The sequence below is a fragment of the Agelaius tricolor genome, unplaced genomic scaffold, assembly GCF_023055355.1.
Source record: "Agelaius tricolor isolate 1412-34295 unplaced genomic scaffold, bAgeTri1.0.p SCAF_88, whole genome shotgun sequence".
NCBI lineage: Eukaryota > Metazoa > Chordata > Aves > Passeriformes > Icteridae > Agelaius > Agelaius tricolor.
The window spans coordinates 391,878-410,973 of NW_027269348.1; the positions used below are offsets into that span (position 1 = coordinate 391,878).

Here is a 19,096-nt window from a genome sequence, read left to right on the forward strand (position 1 = left end):
CTCCCCCGCTCCTTTGCTCTTCTGGCCCCGCCCCTTCGCACCCTCCCCGTCCATGCCCCGCCCCCGTAACGCTCCGTGCTGGCTCCTCATTGGCTGCGAGCGCGGGCGCGCCCATTGCCGGCGGCGCTGGGGGGGGGATGGAGCGGCCACGCCTTTTCCTGCCCCCCCCCGCCTCCCATTGGGCCGCGCGGGGCGGGGCGGCCGCGCTGATTGGTCCGCGCAGGGCGGGGCGGCGGCGCTGATTGGTGCGGGCGGGGTTTGGCCACGCCCTCCCGGAAGTGCCGCTCCGGCAGCAGCGCCCGGCCGGTGAGGGGGGACCGGGACCGGGACCGGGACCGAAACCGGAACCGGAAACGGAGCCGGGACCGGGACCGAGGCAGAGCTCGGGGGGGCCGGGACCGCGTGCGGGAGGGGGCGGGGCCGGGGGTCGGTGGGAACCGGGGCCGGGACGGGCCGGGGGTCCCGGGGGGAGCCGGGCCCGGGGAGCGGGGGGGAACCGGGAGGGTTCCGGGGGGTTCCGGGGGGTTCCGGGGCTCGGGGACCCCCCCCCGCGTGCCTCAGTTTCCCCCCTCGCCTTTCAGCCCCCAGCGGAGCAGAGCGGGACCCCCCCGGACCTCGGGGTGGGGGCAGCGAGAGACCCCCGGGGACACCGGGAGCCAAAAGGAAACCCCGGGGACACCGGGACCCCCCCAGAACCCCTCAGAATACACCGGGATCCCCCCGGGAACACCGGGAGCTCAAAAGAAACCCCGGGGACACCGGGACCCCCCCCGGGGACACCGGGACCCCCCCCGGGCACCCTCCAAAACCAACTCAACGCCCCCCAGAAAGCCCCGAACCCCCCCAAATCCCCCCTGAACCCCACGCCAGACCCTCCCAGACCCCCCCAAACCCCTCCGGACCCCCTCGGCTCCACCTTAATCCCCCCCAGACCCTCCCAGACCCCCCCAAAATCCCCTCTTAGACCCCCCCAAACTCTCCCAGACCCCCCCAAGACCCCCCAAAATCCCCTCCTAGGTGTCCCAAAACTCCCCCAGACTCCCCAAAACCCCCTCAGAGCCCCCTAAGAGCCCCCAAAATCCCCTCTAGACCCCCCCAAAACCGCTCCAGATCCCCTCAGCTGCACCTAGATCCCCCCAAACCCCCCAAAATCCCTTCCTAGACCCCCCAAAACCCCCTCAGACCCCCCCACCACCCCCCAAATCCCCTCCTAGACCCGCCCCAATCCCTTCTAGAGCCCCCCAAAACCCCCTCAGCTCCACCGAGATCCCCCCAAACCCCCCAAACTCCGCACCAGACCCTCCCCAGACCCCCAAACTCCCCCCAGACCCTTCCAGCGCCCCCAAATCCCCTCCTGGACGCGCCCCCCCGTCCCTTGTAGCCCCCCAGAGCCCCGATGCCGCTGGGGCTGGGCCGCCGCAAGAAGCCGCCGCCGCTGGTGGAGAACGAGGAGGGCGCCGGGGGCCGCGGGGGGGCCCCGGGAGAGCCCGGGGGGGCCCCGGGGGGGGTCCCGGGGGCGGCGCCCCCTCCGCAGCCGCTGCGGCCCCGCCTGGTGTTCCACACGCAGCTGGCGCACGGCAGCGCCACCGGCCGCGTGGAGGGGTTCGGGAACGTGCGGGAGCTGTACGGGAAAATAGGAGAGGCCTTCGGGATCCCGCCCAGCGAGGTGAGACTGGGAGCACTGGGATGGACTGGGTTATACTGGGAATCGGCTGGGATATACTGGGATATACTGGGATATACTGGGATGGGGTTCGGGAACGTGCGGGAGCTGTACGGGAAAATAGGAGAGGCCTTCGGGATCCCGCCCAGCGAGGTGAGACTGGGATGGACTGGGATGGACTGGGTTATACTGGGTTATACTGGGAATCGGCTGGGATATACTGGGATATACTGGGATATACTGGGATGGGGTTCGGGAACGTGCGGGAGCTGTACGGGAAAATAGGAGAGGCCTTCGGGATCCCGCCCAGCGAGGTGAGACTGGCATGGACTGGGATGGACTGGGATGGACTGGGTTAGACTGGGAATGGACTGGGAATGGGCTGGGTTATACTGGGTTATACTGGGTTACACTGGGAATGGGCTGGGATATACTGGGATATACTGGGTTACACTGGGATGGGGTTCAGGAACGTGCGGGAGCTGTACGGGAAAATAGGAGAGGCCTTCGGGATCCCGCCCAGCGAGGTGAGACTGGGATGGACTGGGATGGACTGGGATGGACTGGGAATGGACTGGGATGGACTGGGAATGGACTGGGAATGGACTGGGTTATACTGGGTTACACTGGGAATGGGCTGGGTTATACTGGGTTACACTGGGAATGGGCTGGGTTATACTGGGTTACACTGGGATGGGGTTCGGGAACGTGCGGGAGCTGTACGGGAAAATAGGGGAGGCCTTCGGGATCCCGCCCAGCGAGGTGAGACTGGCATGGACTGGGATGGACTGGGATGGACTGGGATGGACTGGGAATGGGCTGGGAATGGACTGGGAATGGACTGGGAATGGATTAGGATATACTGGGATATACTGGGAATGGGCTGGGATGGACTGGGTTATACTGGGATGGGGTTCGGGAACGTGCGGGAGCTGTACGGGAAGATCGGGGAGGCCTTCGGGATCCCGCCCAGTGAGGTGAGACTGGGAGCACTGGGATGGACTGGGATGGACTGGGATATACTGGGATTGACTGGGAATGGGCTGGGATAGACTGGGAATGGACTGGGTTATACTGGGAATGGGCTGGGTTATACTGGGTTATACTGGGATGGACTGGGATATAGTGGGAATGGACTGGGATGGACAGGGTTATACTGGGAATGGACTGGGTTATACTGGGTTATACTGGGAATGGACTGGGTTATACTGGGTTATACTGGGAATGGGCTGGGTTATACTGGGTTATACTGGGATGGGGCTAGGATAGACTGGGATGGCACACTGAACACGCCAGTGTCCCCAGTGTCCCCAGTGTCCCCAGTGTCCCCCCAGGTGCTGTTCTGCACACTCAGCACCCTCAGGTGGGCATGGAGAAGTTCCTGGGGGGGCAGATTGGGATGGGGGATTTGTCCCCAATGTCCCCAGACAATGTCCCCAGTGTCCCCACGTGCTGTCCTGTGTCCCCAGTGTCCCCAGACAATGTCCCAGTGTCCCCAGACGATGTCCCCAGGTGCTGTCCTGTGTCCCCAATGTCCCCACCTGTCCCCAGGTGCTCTCCTGTGTCCCCAATGTCCCCACCTGTCCCCAGGTGCTGTTCTGCACACTGAACATGCCCCAGGTGGACATGGAGAAGCTGCTGGGGGGGCAGATTGGGCTGCAGGGTTTGTCCCCAGTGTCCCCAGGTGCTGTCCCCTGCCCCAGGTGATGTCCCCACCTGTCCCCAGGTGCTGTTCTGCACGCTGAACACGCCCCAGGTGGACATGGAGAAGCTGCTGGGGGGGCAGATCGGGCTCGAGGATTTCATCTTCGCGCACACGCGGGGCCGCCAGAAGGACGTGCAGGTGCTGAAATCTGAGGAGGCCCTGGGGCTGACCATCACCGACAACGGAGCTGGATACGCCTTCATCAAGGTGAGACACACCTGGGACAGGTGAGACACACCTGGAGACACACCTGGGACACGTGAGACACACCTGGAGACACACCTGGGACAGGTGAGACACACCTGGGGACACACCTGGGATAGGTGAGACACACCTGGAGACACACCTGGGACAGGTGAGACACACCTGGGGACACACCTGGGATAGGTGAGACACACCTGGGGACACACCTGGGATAGGTGAGACACACCTGGGATAGGTGAGACACACCTGGGATAGGTGAGACACAGCTGGGGACACACCTGGGACAGGTGAGATACACCTGGAGACACACCTGGGATAGGTGAGACACACCTGGGATAGGTGAGATACACCTGGAGACAGCTAGGATAGGTGAGATACTCCTGGGGACACACCTGGGGACACACCTAGAGACAGGTGAGACACACGTGGGTACACCTGGGTGGGGGCAATGAGGCTGACCATCACCAACAATGGAGCTGGATACGCCTTCATCAAGGTGAGACACACCTGGGACACACCTGGGATAGGTGAGACACAGCTGGAGACACACCTGGGACAGGTGAGACACACCTGGGGACACACAGGGACACACGGGGACAGTGCAGGTGCTGAAATCTGAGGAGGCCCTGGGGCTGACCATCACTGACAACGGAGCTGGATACGCCTTCATCAAGGTGAGACACACCTGGGACACACCTGGGATAGGTGAGACACACCTGGGGGCAGCTGGGGACACACCCAGGGACACACCTGGGATAGGTGAGACACACCTGGAGACAACCCTGGGACAGGTGAGACACACCTGGGGACACACCTGGGACAGGTGAGACACACCTGGGACAGGTGAGACACACCCAGGGACACACCTGGGACACGTGAGACACACCTGGGGACACAGCTGAGGCTCACCATCACCAACAATGGAGCTGGATATGCCTTCATCAAGGTGAGACACACCTGGGATAGGTGAGACACAGCTGGGGACACACCTGGGATAGGTGAGATACTCCTGGGGACACACAGGGACACACGGGGACAGTGCAGGTGCTGAAATCTGAGGAGGCCCTGGGGCTGACCATCACTGACAACGGAGCTGGATACGCCTTCATCAAGGTGAGACACACCTGGGGACACACCTGGGGACACACCTGGACAGGTGAGACACACCTGGGGGCAGCTGGGGACACATCCAGGGACACACCTGGGTGCATGTAGGAACACCTGGGGACACAGCTGGGGCTCACCATCAGCAACAATGGAGCAGGCTACACCTTCATCAAGGTGAGACACACCTGGGATAGGTGAGACACACCTGGGGACACACCTGGGATAGGTGAGACACACCTGGGGACACACCTAGGGACAGTGAGACACACCTGGGGACACACCTAGAGACAGGTGAGAGGCACCTGGGGACACACAGGGACAGGTGAGACACACCTGGGCAGGTGAGACACACATGGGTGGGGCAATGGGGCTCACCATCAGCCACAATGGAGCAGGCTGTGCCTTCGTCAAGGTGAGACACACCTGGGACAGGTGAGACACAGCTGAGGGACAGCTGGGGACACACCTGGGTGTGTGTGCTGGGGCTCACCATCACCAACAACAGAACGGGCCACACCTTTGGCAAGGTGAGACACACCTGGGGACACAGCTGGGACAGGTGGGACACACCTGGGGACACACCTGGGACAGGTGGGACACACCTGGGGACACACCTGGGACAGGTGGGACACACCTGGGGACACACCTGGGACAGGTGAGATGCACCTGGAGACAGCCGGGTGGGGACAATGGGACAGTGCTGGGGTTCACCATCACCAACAACAGGTGACCCCAGGTGACCCCAGGTGACTGAGATGACCTCAGGTGACCCCAGGTTACCCAGGTGTGACCCAGGTTACACAGGTGGCTCAGGTGTCCCCAGGTGTGACCCAGGTGTGTCTGTGTCCCCCAGCGGATCCGGGAGGGCTCGGTGATGGCGCGCACGCCCCAGGTGTGACCCAGGTTACACAGGTTACCCGGGTTACACAGGTTATCCAGGTGTCCCCAGGTGTGACCCAGGTGTCCCCAGGTGTGACCCAGGTGTGTCTGTGTCCCCCAGCGGATCCGGGAGGGCTTGGTGATGGCGCGCACGCCCCAGGTGTGACCCAGGTTACCCAGGTTACACAGGTTACACAGGTTATCCAGATGTCCCCAGGTGGCTCAGGTGTGTCCCCAGGTGTCCCCAGGTGTGACCCAGGTGTGTTCCCTGCCCCCCAGTGGATCCGGGAGGGCTCAGTGATGGCACGCACGCCCCAGGTGTGACCCAGGTGTCCCCAGGTGTCCCCAGGTGTGTTCCCTGTCCCCCAGCAGATCTGGGAGGGCTCAGTGATGGTGCGCACGCCCCAGGTGTCCCCAGGTGTGACCCAGGTTACCCGGGTTACACAAGTGGCTCAGGTTATCCAGGTGTCCCCAGGTGTCCCCAGGTGTGAGCCAGATGTGTCTGTGTCCCCCAGCGGATCCGGGAGGGCTCGGTGATGGCACGAACGCCCCAGGTGTGACCCAGGTTACCCGGGTTACCCAGGTTACACAGGTGGCTCAGGTGTCCCAGGTGTCCCCAGGGTGACCCAGGTGTCCCCAGGTGTGAGCCAGGTGTGTTCCCTGTCCCCCAGCGGATCCGGGAGGGCTCGGTGATGGCGCGCACGCCCCAGGTGTCCCCAGGTGTGACCCAGGTGTCCCCAGGTGTCCCCAGGTGTGACCCAGGTGTGTCCCAGGTGTCCCCAGGTGTGACCCAGGTGTGTTCCCTGTCCCCCAGCGGATCTGGGAGGGCTCGGTGATGGCACGAACGCCCCAGGTGTGACCCAGGTTACACAGGTTACACAGGTTATCCAGGTGTCCCCAGGTGTGTCCCAGGTGTGACCCAGGTGTCCCCAGGTGTGAGCCAGGTGTGTTCCCTGTCCCCCAGCGGATCCGGGAGGGCTCGGTGATGGCGCGCACGCCCCAGGTGTGACCCAGGTTACCCGGGTTACACAGGTTACACAGGTTATCCAGGTGTCCCCAGGTGGCTCAGGTGTGACCCAGGTGTGACCCAGGTGTCCCCAGGTGTGTCCCAGGTGTCCCCAGGTGTGAGCCAGGTGTGTTCCCTGTCCCCCAGCGGATCCGGGAGGGCTCGGTGATGGCGCGCACGCCCCAGGTGGGCGTCGGGGACGTGCTGGAGGCGCTGGACGGGCGCAGCCTGGTGGGGACGCGGCACTTTGAGGTGGCGCGGCTGCTGCAGGAGCTGCCCCGCGGGCACCGCTTCAGGCTGAGGCTGACCGAGCCCAGGAGGGCATGGGGTGGGTACTGGGATTGAACTGGGATTGAACTGGGAATGAACTGGGATTGAACTGGGAATGAACTGGGAATGAATGGGATTGGACTGGGAACACTGGGATTGGACTGGGGTCAATGGAGCTGGAGCTGCCCCGCGGGCACCGCTTCAGGCTGAGGCTGACCGAGCCCAGGAGGGCCTGGGGTGAGCAACTGGGAGCACTGGGATTGAACTGGGAGGGACTGGGATGGACTGGGATTGAACTGGGATTGAGTGGGATTGAACTGGGATTGAACTGGGATTGATGGAGCTGGAGCTGCCCTGCGGGCACTGCTTCAGGCTGAGGCTGACCGAGCCCAGGAGGGCATGGGGTGAGCAACTGGGATGGACTGGGAGGGACTGGGATTGAACTTGGATGGTCTGGGATTGAACTGGGATTGAACTGGGAGCACTGGGAGGGACTGGGAATGAATGGGATTAACTGGGAGGGACTGGGATTGAACTGGGAATGAATGGGATTGAACTGGGATTGAGCTGGAGCTGCCCCGCGGGCACCGCTTCAGACTGAGACTGACTGAGCCACAGAGGGCCTGGGGTGGGTACTGGGAGCACTGGGAGGGACTGGGATTGAACTGGGATGGTCTGGGATTGAACTGGGACTGAATGGGATTGAACTGGGATTGGACTGGGGTGAATGGAGCTGGAGCTGCCCCACGGGCTCCGCTTCAGACTGAGACTGACTGAACCACGGAGACCGTGGGGTGAGCAACTGGGAGCACTGGGAGGGACTGGGATGGGCTGGGAATCAATGGGATTGGACTGGGAACGAATGGGATTGGACTGGGAATGACTGGGATTGGACTGGGAACAGAACTGGGGTCAATGGAGCTGGAGCTGCCCCGTGGGCACCGCTTCAGGCTGAGGCTGACCGAGCCCAGGAGGGCCTGGGGTGGGTACTGGGAGCACTGGGATTGAACTGGGAGCACTGGGATTGACTGGGAGCACTGGGATTGAACTGGGAATGAACTGGGAATGAATGGGATTGGACTGGGAATGAATGGGATTGGACTGGGAACACTGGGATTGGACTGGGGTCAATGGAGCTGGAGCTGCCCCGCGGGCACCGCTTCAGGCTGAGGCTGACCGAGCCCAGGAGGGCCTGGGGTGGGTACTGGGATGGACTGGGATTGAACTGGGAGCACTGGGATTGAACTGGGCTGTACTGGGGAGGTCTGAAGGTGCCCTCGCAATGGGGAACCCCTGTGTGACCCCTCTGTGACCCCCGTGTGTCCCCTCCCTGTCCCTCTGTGTCCCCTCTGTGACCCCTGTGTGTCCCCCCTGTGTGACCCCTCTGTGACCCCCGTGTGTCCCCTCTCTGTCCCTGTGTGACCCCTGTGTGACCCCTCTGTGACCCCTCTGTGTCCCCTGTGTGACCCCCGTGTGACCCCCGTGTCCCCTCTCTGTCCCCAGACGGGGTCGGGCCCCGCTCCGGGGGGGTCTCGGCTCGGGGGGGGCCCCCCCAGGTGCTCTCGGGCCGGGGGACGCTGAGGCTGCGCTCGAGGGGCCCGGCCACGCTGCAGGAGCAGGTAGGGACCAAAACCACCCCAAAACCACCCCAAAATCACCTCAAAAACACCCCAAAATCACCCCAAAACCACCCCCAAAATCACCCCAAAATCACCCCAAAATCACCCCAAAAACACCCCCAAAATCACCCCAAAGACACCCCAAAAACACCCCCAAAATCACCCCAAAACCACCCCAAAACCACCCCAAAATCTCCCCAAAAACACCCCAAAAACACCCCAAAATCACCCCCAAATCACCCCCAAACCACCCCAAAATCACCCCAAAAACACCCCCAAAATCACCCCAAAGACACCCCAAAAACACCCCCAAAATCACCCCAAAGACACCCCAAAAACACCCCCAAAAACACCCCAAAAACACCCCAAAATCACCCCCAAATCACCCCAAAAACACCCCAAAAACACCCCAAAATCACCCCAAAAACACCCCAAAATCACCCCCAAATCACCCCAAAACCGGCCATGCTGCAGGAGCAGGCACGGACCCCAAAACGAACCCCAGAACCACCCCAAAACTGCCAGGGGACCCCCAAAATCCCTTTGGGATCCTCGGGGACCCCCCAAATCCCCTTGGGGACCCCCCAAATCCCCTTGGGGACTGCCCAAAATCCCCTCCGGATCCCCAGGGATCCCCCAAAATCCCCTCCGGGTTCCCAAAATCCACCCAGGACCCTCGGGGACCCCTGAAATCTCTTTGGGACCCCCCAAAATCTCTTTGGGACCCCCAAAATCCCCTTGGGACCCTCGGGGATCCCCCAAACTGCCCCAAACTGCCCCAAACTGCCCCAAACTGCCCCAAACTGCCCCAAACTCCCGCAGCCGTCGGCGTTCGAGGAGCGCGCGGTGGCCAAGGTGGACGATCTGCTGGAGAGCTACATGGGCATCCGGGACAGCGAGCTGGGTGAGCCCCCCAAAATCCCGGGCACCCCAAAATCCTGGGGAACCCCAAAATCCTGGGGGACCCCCAAAAAACCCTCCGGGATTACCCCAAACCCCCCCAAACTGCCCCCATTGCCCCAAACCCCCTGGGCTCTGCTGGGGAGCTCCAGGGCATCCGGGACAGCGAGCTGGGGGAGCCCCCCAAAATCCCGGGGACCCCAAAATCCGGGACCCCAAATCCTGTGGGACCCCGAAATCCTGGAAACCTCCTAAAAAACACCCCCTGGGATCACCCCAAAACTGCCCCGATCACCCCAAACCCCCCGGGCTCTGCTGAGGAGCTCCAGGGGCATCTGGGACAGTGAGCTGGGGGAGCCCCCCAAAATCCTGGGGGACCCCAAAATCCTGGGGGGACCCAAAAATCTGGGACCCCAAAATCCTGGGGGAACCCCAAAAAACCCCCTGGGATCACCCCAAACTGCCCTGATCACCCCAAACCCCCCGGGCTCTGCTGGGGAGCTCCAGGGGTATCTGGGACAGCGAGCTGGGGGAGCTCCCCAAAATCCACAGGGACCCCAAAATCTGGGACCCCAAAATCCTGGGGGAACCCCCAAAAAAACCCCCTGGGATCACCCCAAACTGCCCCGATCACCCCAGACCCCTCTGGGTTCTGCTGAGGAGTTCTGTTGGGAACAACAAGCTGGGTGAGCCCCCCAAAATCTGGGAACCCCAAAATCCCGGGGACCCCAAAATCCTGGGGACCCCCCCAAAACCCCCTGGGACCCCTGGACTGTCCCCCCATGTCCCCATCTCTGTCCCCATGTCCCCTAATGTCCCCCAATGTCCCCAATGTGTCCCCAGTGTCCCCAGTGTCCCCAATGTCCCCAATGTCCCCACAGCCGCCACCATGGTGGAGCTGGGCCGTGACGCCCGTGACCCCAATGTCCCCAATGTGTCCCCAATGTGACCCCAATGTGACCCCAATGTCCCCAATGTCCCCAATGTCCCCGACAGTGTCCCCAATGTCCCCAATGTGTCCCCAATGTGTCCCCAATGATGTCCCCACAGCGGCCACCATGGTGGAGCTGGGCCGTGACACCCATGACCCCGATGTGTCCCCAATGTCCCCAATGTCCCTGACAGTGTCCCCAATGTCCCCAATGTCCCCATGTCCCCAATGTCCCCAATGTCCCTGACAGTGTCCCCAATGTCCCCAATGTCCCCAATGTGTCCCCAATGTCCCTGACAGTGTCCCCAATGTCCCCAATGTCCCCATGTCCCCAATGTCCCCAATGTCCCTGACAGTGTCCCCAATGTCCCCAATGTCCCCATCGTGTCCCCAATGTCCCCATTGTGTCCCCATTGTGTCCCCAATGTCCCTGACAGTGTCCCCAATGTCCCCATGTCCCCACAGCGGCCACCATGGTCGAGCTGGGCCGCGACGCCCATGACCCCAATGTCCCCAATGTGTCCCCAATGATGTCCCCAATGTGTCCCCGATGTCCCCATGTCCCCACAGCGGCCACCATGGTGGAGCTGGGCCGTGACGCCCGTGACCCCAATGTCCCCAATGTGTCCCCAATGTCCCCAATGTCCCCAATGTCCCTGACAGTGTCCCCAATGTCCCCATGTCCCCACAGCCGCCACCATGGTGGAGCTGGGCCGTGACGCCCGTGACCCCAGTGTGTCCCCAATGTCCCCAATGTCCCCAATGTCCCCAATGTCCCCAATGTGTCCCCAGTGTGTCCCCAATGTCCCTGACAGTGTCCCCAATGTCCCCATGTCCCCAATGTGTCCCCCAATGTCCCCAGTGTGTCCCCAATGTCCCCACAGCCGCCACCATGGTGGAGCTGGGCCGTGACACCCATGACCCCGATGTGTCCCCAATGTCCCCAATGTCCCCAGTGTCCCCATGTCCCCAATGTCCCTGACAGTGTCCCCAATGTCCCCAATGTCCCCCCAATGTCCCTGACAGTGTCCCCAATGTCCCCAATGTCCCCATGTCCCCAATGTCCCCAATGTCCCTGACAGTGTCCCCAATGTCCCCAATGTCCCCAATGTGTCCCCAATGTCCCCATCGTGTCCCCAATGTCCCCAATGTCCCTGACAGTGTCCCCAATGTCCCCAATGTCCCCATGTCCCCAATGTCCCCAATGTCCCTGACAGTGTCCCCAATGTCCCCAATGTCCCCAATGTCCCCATCGTGTCCCCAATGTCCCCAATGTCCCCAATGTGTCCCCAATGTCCCTGACAGTGTCCCCAATGTCCCCAATGTCCCCATGTCCCCAATGTCCCCAATGTCCCTGACAGTGTCCCCAATGTCCCCAATGTCCCCATCGTGTCCCCAATGTCCCCATTGTGTCCCCATTGTGTCCCCAATGTCCCTGACAGTGTCCCCAATGTCCCCCATGTCCCCACAGCGGCCACCATGGTGGAGCTGGGCCGTGACGCCCGTGACCCCAATGTCCCCAATGTCCCCAATGTCCCCAATGTCCCCAATGTGTCCCCAGTGTGTCCCCAATGTCCCTGACAGTGTCCCCAATGTCCCCAATGTCCCCAATGTCCCCAATGTCCCCAATGTCCCCATGTCCCCACAGCGGCCACCATGGTGGAGCTGGGCCGTGACGCCCGTGACCCCGACGCTCTGGCCGAGGCTCTGGACGCTCAGCTCGGCGACTTCGCCTTCCCGGACGAGTTCGTGTTCGACGTCTGGGGCGCCATTGGCGACGCCAAGGCCGGGCGGTGCTGAGAGCCCCGAAACTGGGACCCCAAAAACACCTGGGGGGGACCCCAGAACCGCCGGGAGCCCAAAACCCCGAGACACCCCCAAACGGGGACCCCAAAACCCTGGGACACCCCCAAATGGGGACCCCAAAACCCGGGACCCCAAAAACCCCGAGACACCCCTAAATGGGGACCCCAAAACCCGGGACCCCAAAACCACTGGGAGCCCAAAAACCACTGGGACCCCAAAACCCTGGGACACCCCTAAATGGGGACCCCAAAACCCGGGACCCCAAAAACTACCGGGAGCCCAAAAACCACTGGGACACCCCCAAATGGGGACCCCAAAACCCTGGGACCCCAAAACCCTGGGACGCCCCCAAATGGGGACCCCAAAACCTTGGACCCCAAAAACCACCGGGAACCCATAAAAACCGGGACCCCAAAACTCCAGGACACCCCAAAAACCACTGTGAACCCAAAAACCACTGGGACCCCAAAACCCAGGACACCCAAAAACCCTGAGACACCTCCAAATGGAGACCCCAAAACCCCGAGACGCTCCCAAATGGGGACCCCAAAACCCGGGACCACAAAACCACTGGGACCCCAAAACCCTGGGACACCCCCAAATGGGGACCCCAAAACCCCGGGATCCTCAAAAACCACTGGGACCCCAAAAACCGCAGGACACTACGAAACTCCCTGGGACACCCCAAAAACCCCAGGACACCCCCCTGAATGGGGACCCCAAAACCCTGGGACCCAAAAAACTGCTGGGACCCCAAAAATCCTGGGACCCTCCCGAATGGGGACCCCAAAACTCTGGGACACCCCAAAAACCACTGGGACCCCAAAATCCCAGGACCCTCAAAACCCCGGGAAACCCCAAAAACCGCTGGGACCCTAAAAACCCCTGGGTGCCCCCCGAATGGGGACCCCAAAACCCCTCAGGACTGGGGACCCCAAAACCCTGGGACACCCCCAAGACTCCCAGGGGCTCCCCTGAATCAGGACACCCCAAAACTCCCTGGGACACCCCAAAAACCGCTGGGACCCCAAAAATCCCGGGACTGTCTTGAACAGGGACCCCAAAACTCCCCGGGATTGGGGACCCCAAAACTCTGGGACACCCCAAAAACCACTGGGACCCCTCTTGATGGGGACCCCAAAATCCCAGGACCCTCAAAACCCCGGGACACCCCAAAACCCCCCCAGGGCCTGTGGGATTGGGGACCCCCCAAAACCTCTCGGGCCCCCCCAAGGGATTGGGGCCCCCCATAATTAGGGGGGAACCCCCCAAAAGCTGGAACCCCCCCCCCCAAAATCTGCTGGACCCCCAAAGTGCCCTGAGCCCCCCCCAAAATTCCCTGGGGACCCCCAAATCCTTTGTGTGTCCCCCCCCACCCAGTGCCACCTGAGCCAGTCACCGTCACTGTCACTGTCACTGTCACACACCTGTCACACACTGTCACACACCTGTCACTGTCACACACTGACACCTGTCACACACCTGTCACACACCTGTCACACACCTGTCACTGTCACACACCTGTCACACACCTGTTACTGTCACACACCTGTCACTGTCACACACTGTCACACACCTGTCACTGTCACACACTGACACCTGTCACACACCTGTCACACACCTGTCACACACCTGTCACACACTGTCACACACCTGTCACACACCTGTTACTGTCACACACCTGTCACTGTCACACACTGTCACTCACCTGTCACACACTGTCACTGTCACACACCTGTCACACACCTGTCACACACTGTCACTGTCACACACCTGTCACACACCTGTTACTGTCACACACCTGTCACTGTCACACACCTGTCACACACCTGTCACACACTGTCACTGTCACACACCTGTCACACACCTGTCACACACTGTCACCTGTCACACACCTGTCACACACTGTCACACAGTGTCACCTGTCGCACACTGTCAGTCACCCCCACCTGGTGTCACCTGGCGCTGTCACACCCCCAGCCCCCCCCCTCCCCCCCCCGGTGTCACCTGCTGGCCCCTCCCCCCCCGGGATATTTTTTGTATTTTCGTGGAAAAGATTTGGAGATAAAAAAACAGAGAAACGGGAACGGCTGTGGGGGAGGGGAGGGACACACCTGGGGACACACCCATTACACACCTGGGGACACACCCATTACACACCCATTACACACCCATTACACACCTGGGGACACACCCATTACACACCTGGGGACACACCCATTACACACCCATTACACACCTGGGGACACACCCATTACACACCTGGGGACACACCCATTACACACCCATTACACACCTGGGGACACACCCATTACACACCTGGGGACACACCCATTACACACCCATTACACACCTGGAGACACACCTGGGGACACACCCATTACACACCCATTACACACCTGGGGACACACCCATTACACACCCATTACACACCTGGGGACACACCCATTACACACCTGGGGACAGCTGGGGGCACCTGGGGACAGGTGGGACACACCTGGGACATCTCAGACACACCTGGATACACCTGGAATACACCTGGGCACACCTGGAACATCTTGGACACACTTTGGGAACATCTGGGATACACCCGGGCACACCTGGGATACACCTGGCGTACACCTGGGCACACCCATTACACACCTGAGACACACCTAGGACACACCTGGGACATCTCAAACACACCTGGGCACACCTGGGGTACACCTGGATACAGCTGGGGCACACCTGGGATACACCCATTACAAACCTGGCCACACCTGAGACACCACGGGTACACCTGGGACATCTCGGGGACACCTGGGTACACCTGGGGTACACCTGGATACAGCTGGACACCTGGGACACACCTAGGACATCTTGGACACACATGGGCACACCCATTACACACCTGGACACACCTGGAACATCTTGGACACACTTGGGGCACACCTGGGAACATCTGAGATACACCTGGGCACACCTGGGACAGACCTGGGGCATCTTGGACACACCTGGGGACACCTGGGACACACCTGGGGGCACTTGGGGCACACCTGAGACACACCTTGCACACCTGGGACATCTCAGACACACCTGGGCACACCCATTGCACACCTGGGACACACCTGGGGGCACCTGGGACACACCTGGGACATCTCAGACACACTTAGGGTACACCGGGGCACACCTGGACACACCTGGGATACATATAGGACACACCTGGGCTACACATAGGACACACCTGGGGACACACCTGGGTACACCTGGGGGCACTTGGGGCACACCTGGGCACACCTGGAACATCTTGGACACACTTGGGGCACACCTGGGACATCTCAGACACACCTGGGACATCTTGGACACACCTGGGCACACCCATGGCACACCTGGGCACACCTGGGCACACCTGTTCTCTCTTGCGCCAAGGTGGAGGCAGGGGCAGGTGAGGGCAGCAGCGTAGAAATGCCCCAGAGCCCCCCCCAAAACTGCCCCAGGTGCGGGGTTTGGGGGTGGGAAATGCGGGGGGCAGAGTTTGGGATGAGAAATGAGGGGTGCAGGCCTTGGGGTGGGAAATGTGGGGTGCAGAAATGTGGGGTGTGGAGTTTGGGGTGGGAAATGTGGGGTGCAGAATTTGGGGTGTGGGGTTTGGAGGGGCAGAATTTGGGGTGCTGAGTGTGGGGTGCAGAATTTGGGGTGTGGGGTTTAGGGTGCAAAATTTGGGGTGTGAAATGTGGGGTTCAGGGTTTGGAGGGGCGGAGTTTGGGGGGTGGGATTTGGGGTGCAAAATCTGGGGTGTGAAATGTGGGGAGCAGAATTTGAGGTGCAGGGTTTGGGGTGCGGAATTTGGGGTGCGGAGTTTGGAGTGCAGGGTTTGGGGTGCGAAATTTGGGGTGGGAAATGTGGAGTGCAGATTTTGGGGTGTGGGGATTGGGGTCCCTTGACCCTGTGGTGTCCTGGTGACCCTTATGGTGTCCCCATGTCCCCTGTGATGTCCCCACGTCCCCTCTGGTGTCCCCATGTCCCTCATGGTGTCCCCATGTCCCCTTGGTGTCCCCATGTCCCCTGCCATGTCCCCCCCTTCAAGGACACACCAAAGCCAATTGCTCAGAAATGACTTTTTTAACCAAAAACAAACAAACAAACAAAGGCGGGGAGGGGACAAAAAGTGACCGGACAAGAGCGGTGACACCCCAGAACCGGGTGCCACCAGCAGGGTGGTGACACCCCAGGGTTGGTGGCACCCCAGGGTTGGTGGCACCCAGTGTGGTGACACCCCAGGGTTGGTGGCACCCAGTGTGGTGACACCCCAAGATAGTGACACCCAGGGTTGGTGGCACCCCAGGGTTGGTGACACCCCAGGTTGGTGGCACCCAGGGTGGTGGCACCTCGGGGACTCAGGTGGGACAGCCGAAGAACGCCATGTTCTCGGAGAACTCGACGAAGTCCTGGCAGCGGCGCTGGAGCAGCGGGTCCTGGCACGCGGCCTCCGAGGGCCACTGCTCCAGCCAGGTGTCCTTCCCAATCAGGTACCTGTACCTGGGGACACGGGGACAGCTGGGGACACGGGGACAGCTGGGGACACAGGGACAATGGGGATACACAGGCAATGGGGACAATGGGGACAGTGGGGACAATGGGGACATGGGGACATGGGGACAATGGGGACAATGGGGACAGTGGGGACAATGGGAACAATGGGAACAATGGGGACAGACAGGGGGACACGGGGACAGACAGGGGGACACGGGACAGACAGGGGGACATGGGGACGGAGAGGATAATAGGGACAATGGGGACAGTGGGGACAATGGGGACAATGGGGACAGTGGGGATAGAGGGGCGGCCTCCGAGGGCCACTGCTCCAGCCAGGTGTCCTTCCCAATCAGGTACCTGTACCTGGGGACACGGGGACAGCTGGGGACAATGGGACAGACAGGGGGACACGGGGACAATGGGGATACACAGGCAATGGGGACACAGGGGACAGCCCTGGGGCCATGGGAACAGTGGAGACAATGGGGACAGACAGGGGGACATGGGGACAGTGGGGACAATGGGGATAAAGGGGATAGAGGGGACAATGGGGACACAGGGGACAGCCATGGGGACAGCAGGGACAATGGCATCAATGGGGGCAATGGGGGCAATGGGGATATAGGGACTATGGGGACAGTGGGGACAGCCATGGGGACACAAGGACAGCCATGGGGACAGTGGAGACAGTGGGGATAAAGGGGATGGAGGGGCAATGGGGACAGTGGGGCAATGGGGACATCTGGAACTCAGGGGACAATGGGGCAATGGGGATAAAGGGGACAGTTGGGACATTGGGGACAATAAGAATTCAGGGGACAATGGGGACCATGGGGATATAGAGGACAGGGGACACAGGGGACAATGGGGACAGTGGGGATATAGGGGTGGCCTCCAAGGGCCACTGCTCCAATGACGATAGAGGGACAATGGGGACAATGGGAATTCAGGGGACAATGGGGACAATGGGGATATAGAGGACAATGGGGACTCCAGGGACAGTGGGGACATGGGGACCATGGGGATAGAGGGGCAATGGGGACAGTGGGGACAATGGGGTCAGTGGGGACATTGGGAATTTAGAGGACAATGGGGACAATGGGGATATAGAAGACAGGGGACAATTGGGACAATGGGGACAATGGGGACATTGGGAATTCAGGGGACAATGGGGACCATGGGGATATAGAGGACAATGGGGTCAGTGGGGACAATGGGGTCAGTGGGGACAGTGGGGACCCAGGGGACAATGGGGTCAGTGGGGACCCAGGGGACAATGGGGACAATGGGGACAATGGGGATATAGAGGACAATGGGGACAGTGGGGACAATGGGGACAGTGGGGACAGTGGGGACAGTGGGGGCAATGGGGACAGTGGGGACCCAGGGGACATTGGGGACATTGTGCCCGTGTCCTACTGTCTGCCGCTGGCCCAGAGGTCGCTGGCCTGTCCCCAGACCAGGTAGTCCTGTCCCCTCTGCAGCCTCAGGCTGTCCCTGCACTGCTGGTGGCTCATGAAGGTCCTGTTGCTGCCGGCCGGGTTCTCGTCCGTGCCTGTCACCACGATGTCACCGTGGTGTCACCGTGGTGTCACCGTGATGGCACCGTGTCACCATGTCCACCCCTGTGGTGGCCTTGTCGCTCCCAAGGTGGCCGTGTCCCCCCATGATGGCCATGTTCCCGCCCATGGTGGCCTTGTCCACCCTGTGGTGGCCTTGTCCCCACCGTAGTGGCCTTGTCCACCCCCCGAGGTGACCATGTCACCTTGTTGAGGTGACCTTGTCCTCCTTCCATGGGCACCCATGACGGCCTTGTCCCCCCATGGTGGCCATGTTCACCCATGGTGGCCTTGTCGTCCCCCCCCATGGTGGCCTTGTCCCCAGCCCATGGTGGCCTTGTCCCCAGCCCATGGTGACCTTGTCCCACTCATGGTGGCCTTGTCCCCAGCCCATGGTGGCCTTGTCCCCCTCATGGTGGCCTTGTCCCCCCCCCCGTGGTGGCCTTGTCCCCAGCCCATGGTGGCCTTGTCCCCTCCCCCTGTGGTGGCCTTGTCCCCCCCCCCCTGTGGTGGCCTTGTCCCCAGCCCATGGTGGCCTTGTCCCCTCCCCCATGGTGGCCTTGTCCCCAGCCCATGGTGGCCTTGTCCCCCCCATGGTGGCCTTGTCCCCAGCCCATGGTGGCCTTGTCCCCCCCCCATGGTGGCCTTGTCCCCTCCCCCATGGTGGCCTTGTCCCCAGCCCATGGTGGCCTTGTCCCCGCCCATGGTGTCCTTGTCCCCAGCCCATGGTGGCCTTGTCCTCCCCCCGAGGTGGCCTTGTCCCCCCCCCCCCCATGGTGGCCTTGTCCCCAGCCCATGGTGGCCTTGTCCCCCCCATGGTGGCCTTGTCCCCCCCGTGGTGGCCGTACCCATCTTGATGACCGACAGCACCTCCATGACGTAATTGTCGTAGGCCGGGGTCTCCTCCTGTGCCAGCACCCTCACCTTGTACA

The 19,096-nt window shown here is 61.5% G+C and overlaps 2 protein-coding genes across 7 annotated transcripts in view; one reads left to right on the forward strand and one right to left on the reverse strand.

Annotated features, from left to right (window-relative positions):
* The first annotated feature begins 149 nt into the window (after positions 1 to 149).
* On the forward strand, positions 150 to 14,177 carry GIPC1 (GIPC PDZ domain containing family member 1). 6 transcript variants are annotated; one of them, XM_071418628.1, is made up of 8 exons: positions 150 to 306; positions 582 to 1,666; positions 3,390 to 3,575; positions 6,712 to 6,892; positions 8,338 to 8,453; positions 9,276 to 9,357; positions 11,933 to 12,182; positions 12,298 to 14,177. In XM_071418628.1, exons 2-7 carry the CDS (start codon positions 1,397 to 1,399, stop codon positions 12,082 to 12,084), a joined length of 987 nt encoding a protein of 328 aa, XP_071274729.1. In that variant the 5' UTR covers positions 150 to 306; positions 582 to 1,396; the 3' UTR covers positions 12,085 to 12,182; positions 12,298 to 14,177. The 6 variants fall into 6 exon arrangements, with proteins under 6 accessions (XP_071274729.1, XP_071274731.1, XP_071274730.1 ...); XM_071418630.1 differs by lacking the exons at positions 150 to 306; positions 582 to 1,666 and adding an exon at positions 1,894 to 1,977; XM_071418629.1 differs by lacking the exons at positions 150 to 306; positions 582 to 1,666 and adding an exon at positions 2,107 to 2,190.
* Positions 14,178 to 16,172: 1,995 nt separating this feature from the next.
* LOC139585701 (A.superbus venom factor 1-like) overlaps positions 16,173 to 19,096 on the reverse strand; it is a 40,936-nt gene continuing 38,012 nt past the window's right edge. The window contains exons 38-40 of the mRNA XM_071418546.1: positions 19,013 to 19,096; positions 18,025 to 18,160; positions 16,173 to 16,608 (exon numbers count right to left, since the gene is read on the reverse strand). Of these exons, the coding sequence (XP_071274647.1) occupies positions 16,467 to 16,608; positions 18,025 to 18,160; positions 19,013 to 19,096 (362 nt within the window). The 3' untranslated portion in view covers positions 16,173 to 16,466. The remainder of the gene's footprint in view (positions 16,609 to 18,024; positions 18,161 to 19,012) is intronic.

Bases quoted from the DNA above. Each gene is read 5' to 3' on its own strand.
- GIPC1 (XM_071418628.1), top strand. From the start codon at position 1,397: ATGCCGCTGGGGCTGGGCCGCCGCAAGAAGCCGCCGCCGCTGGTGGAG. The intron at 3,576-6,711 runs GTGAGACACACC...CCTGTCCCCCAG, and splicing joins CTGGATACGCCTTCATCAAG to CGGATCCGGGAGGGCTCGGT. The intron at 6,893-8,337 runs GTGGGTACTGGG...CTCTGTCCCCAG, and splicing joins CGAGCCCAGGAGGGCATGGG to ACGGGGTCGGGCCCCGCTCC.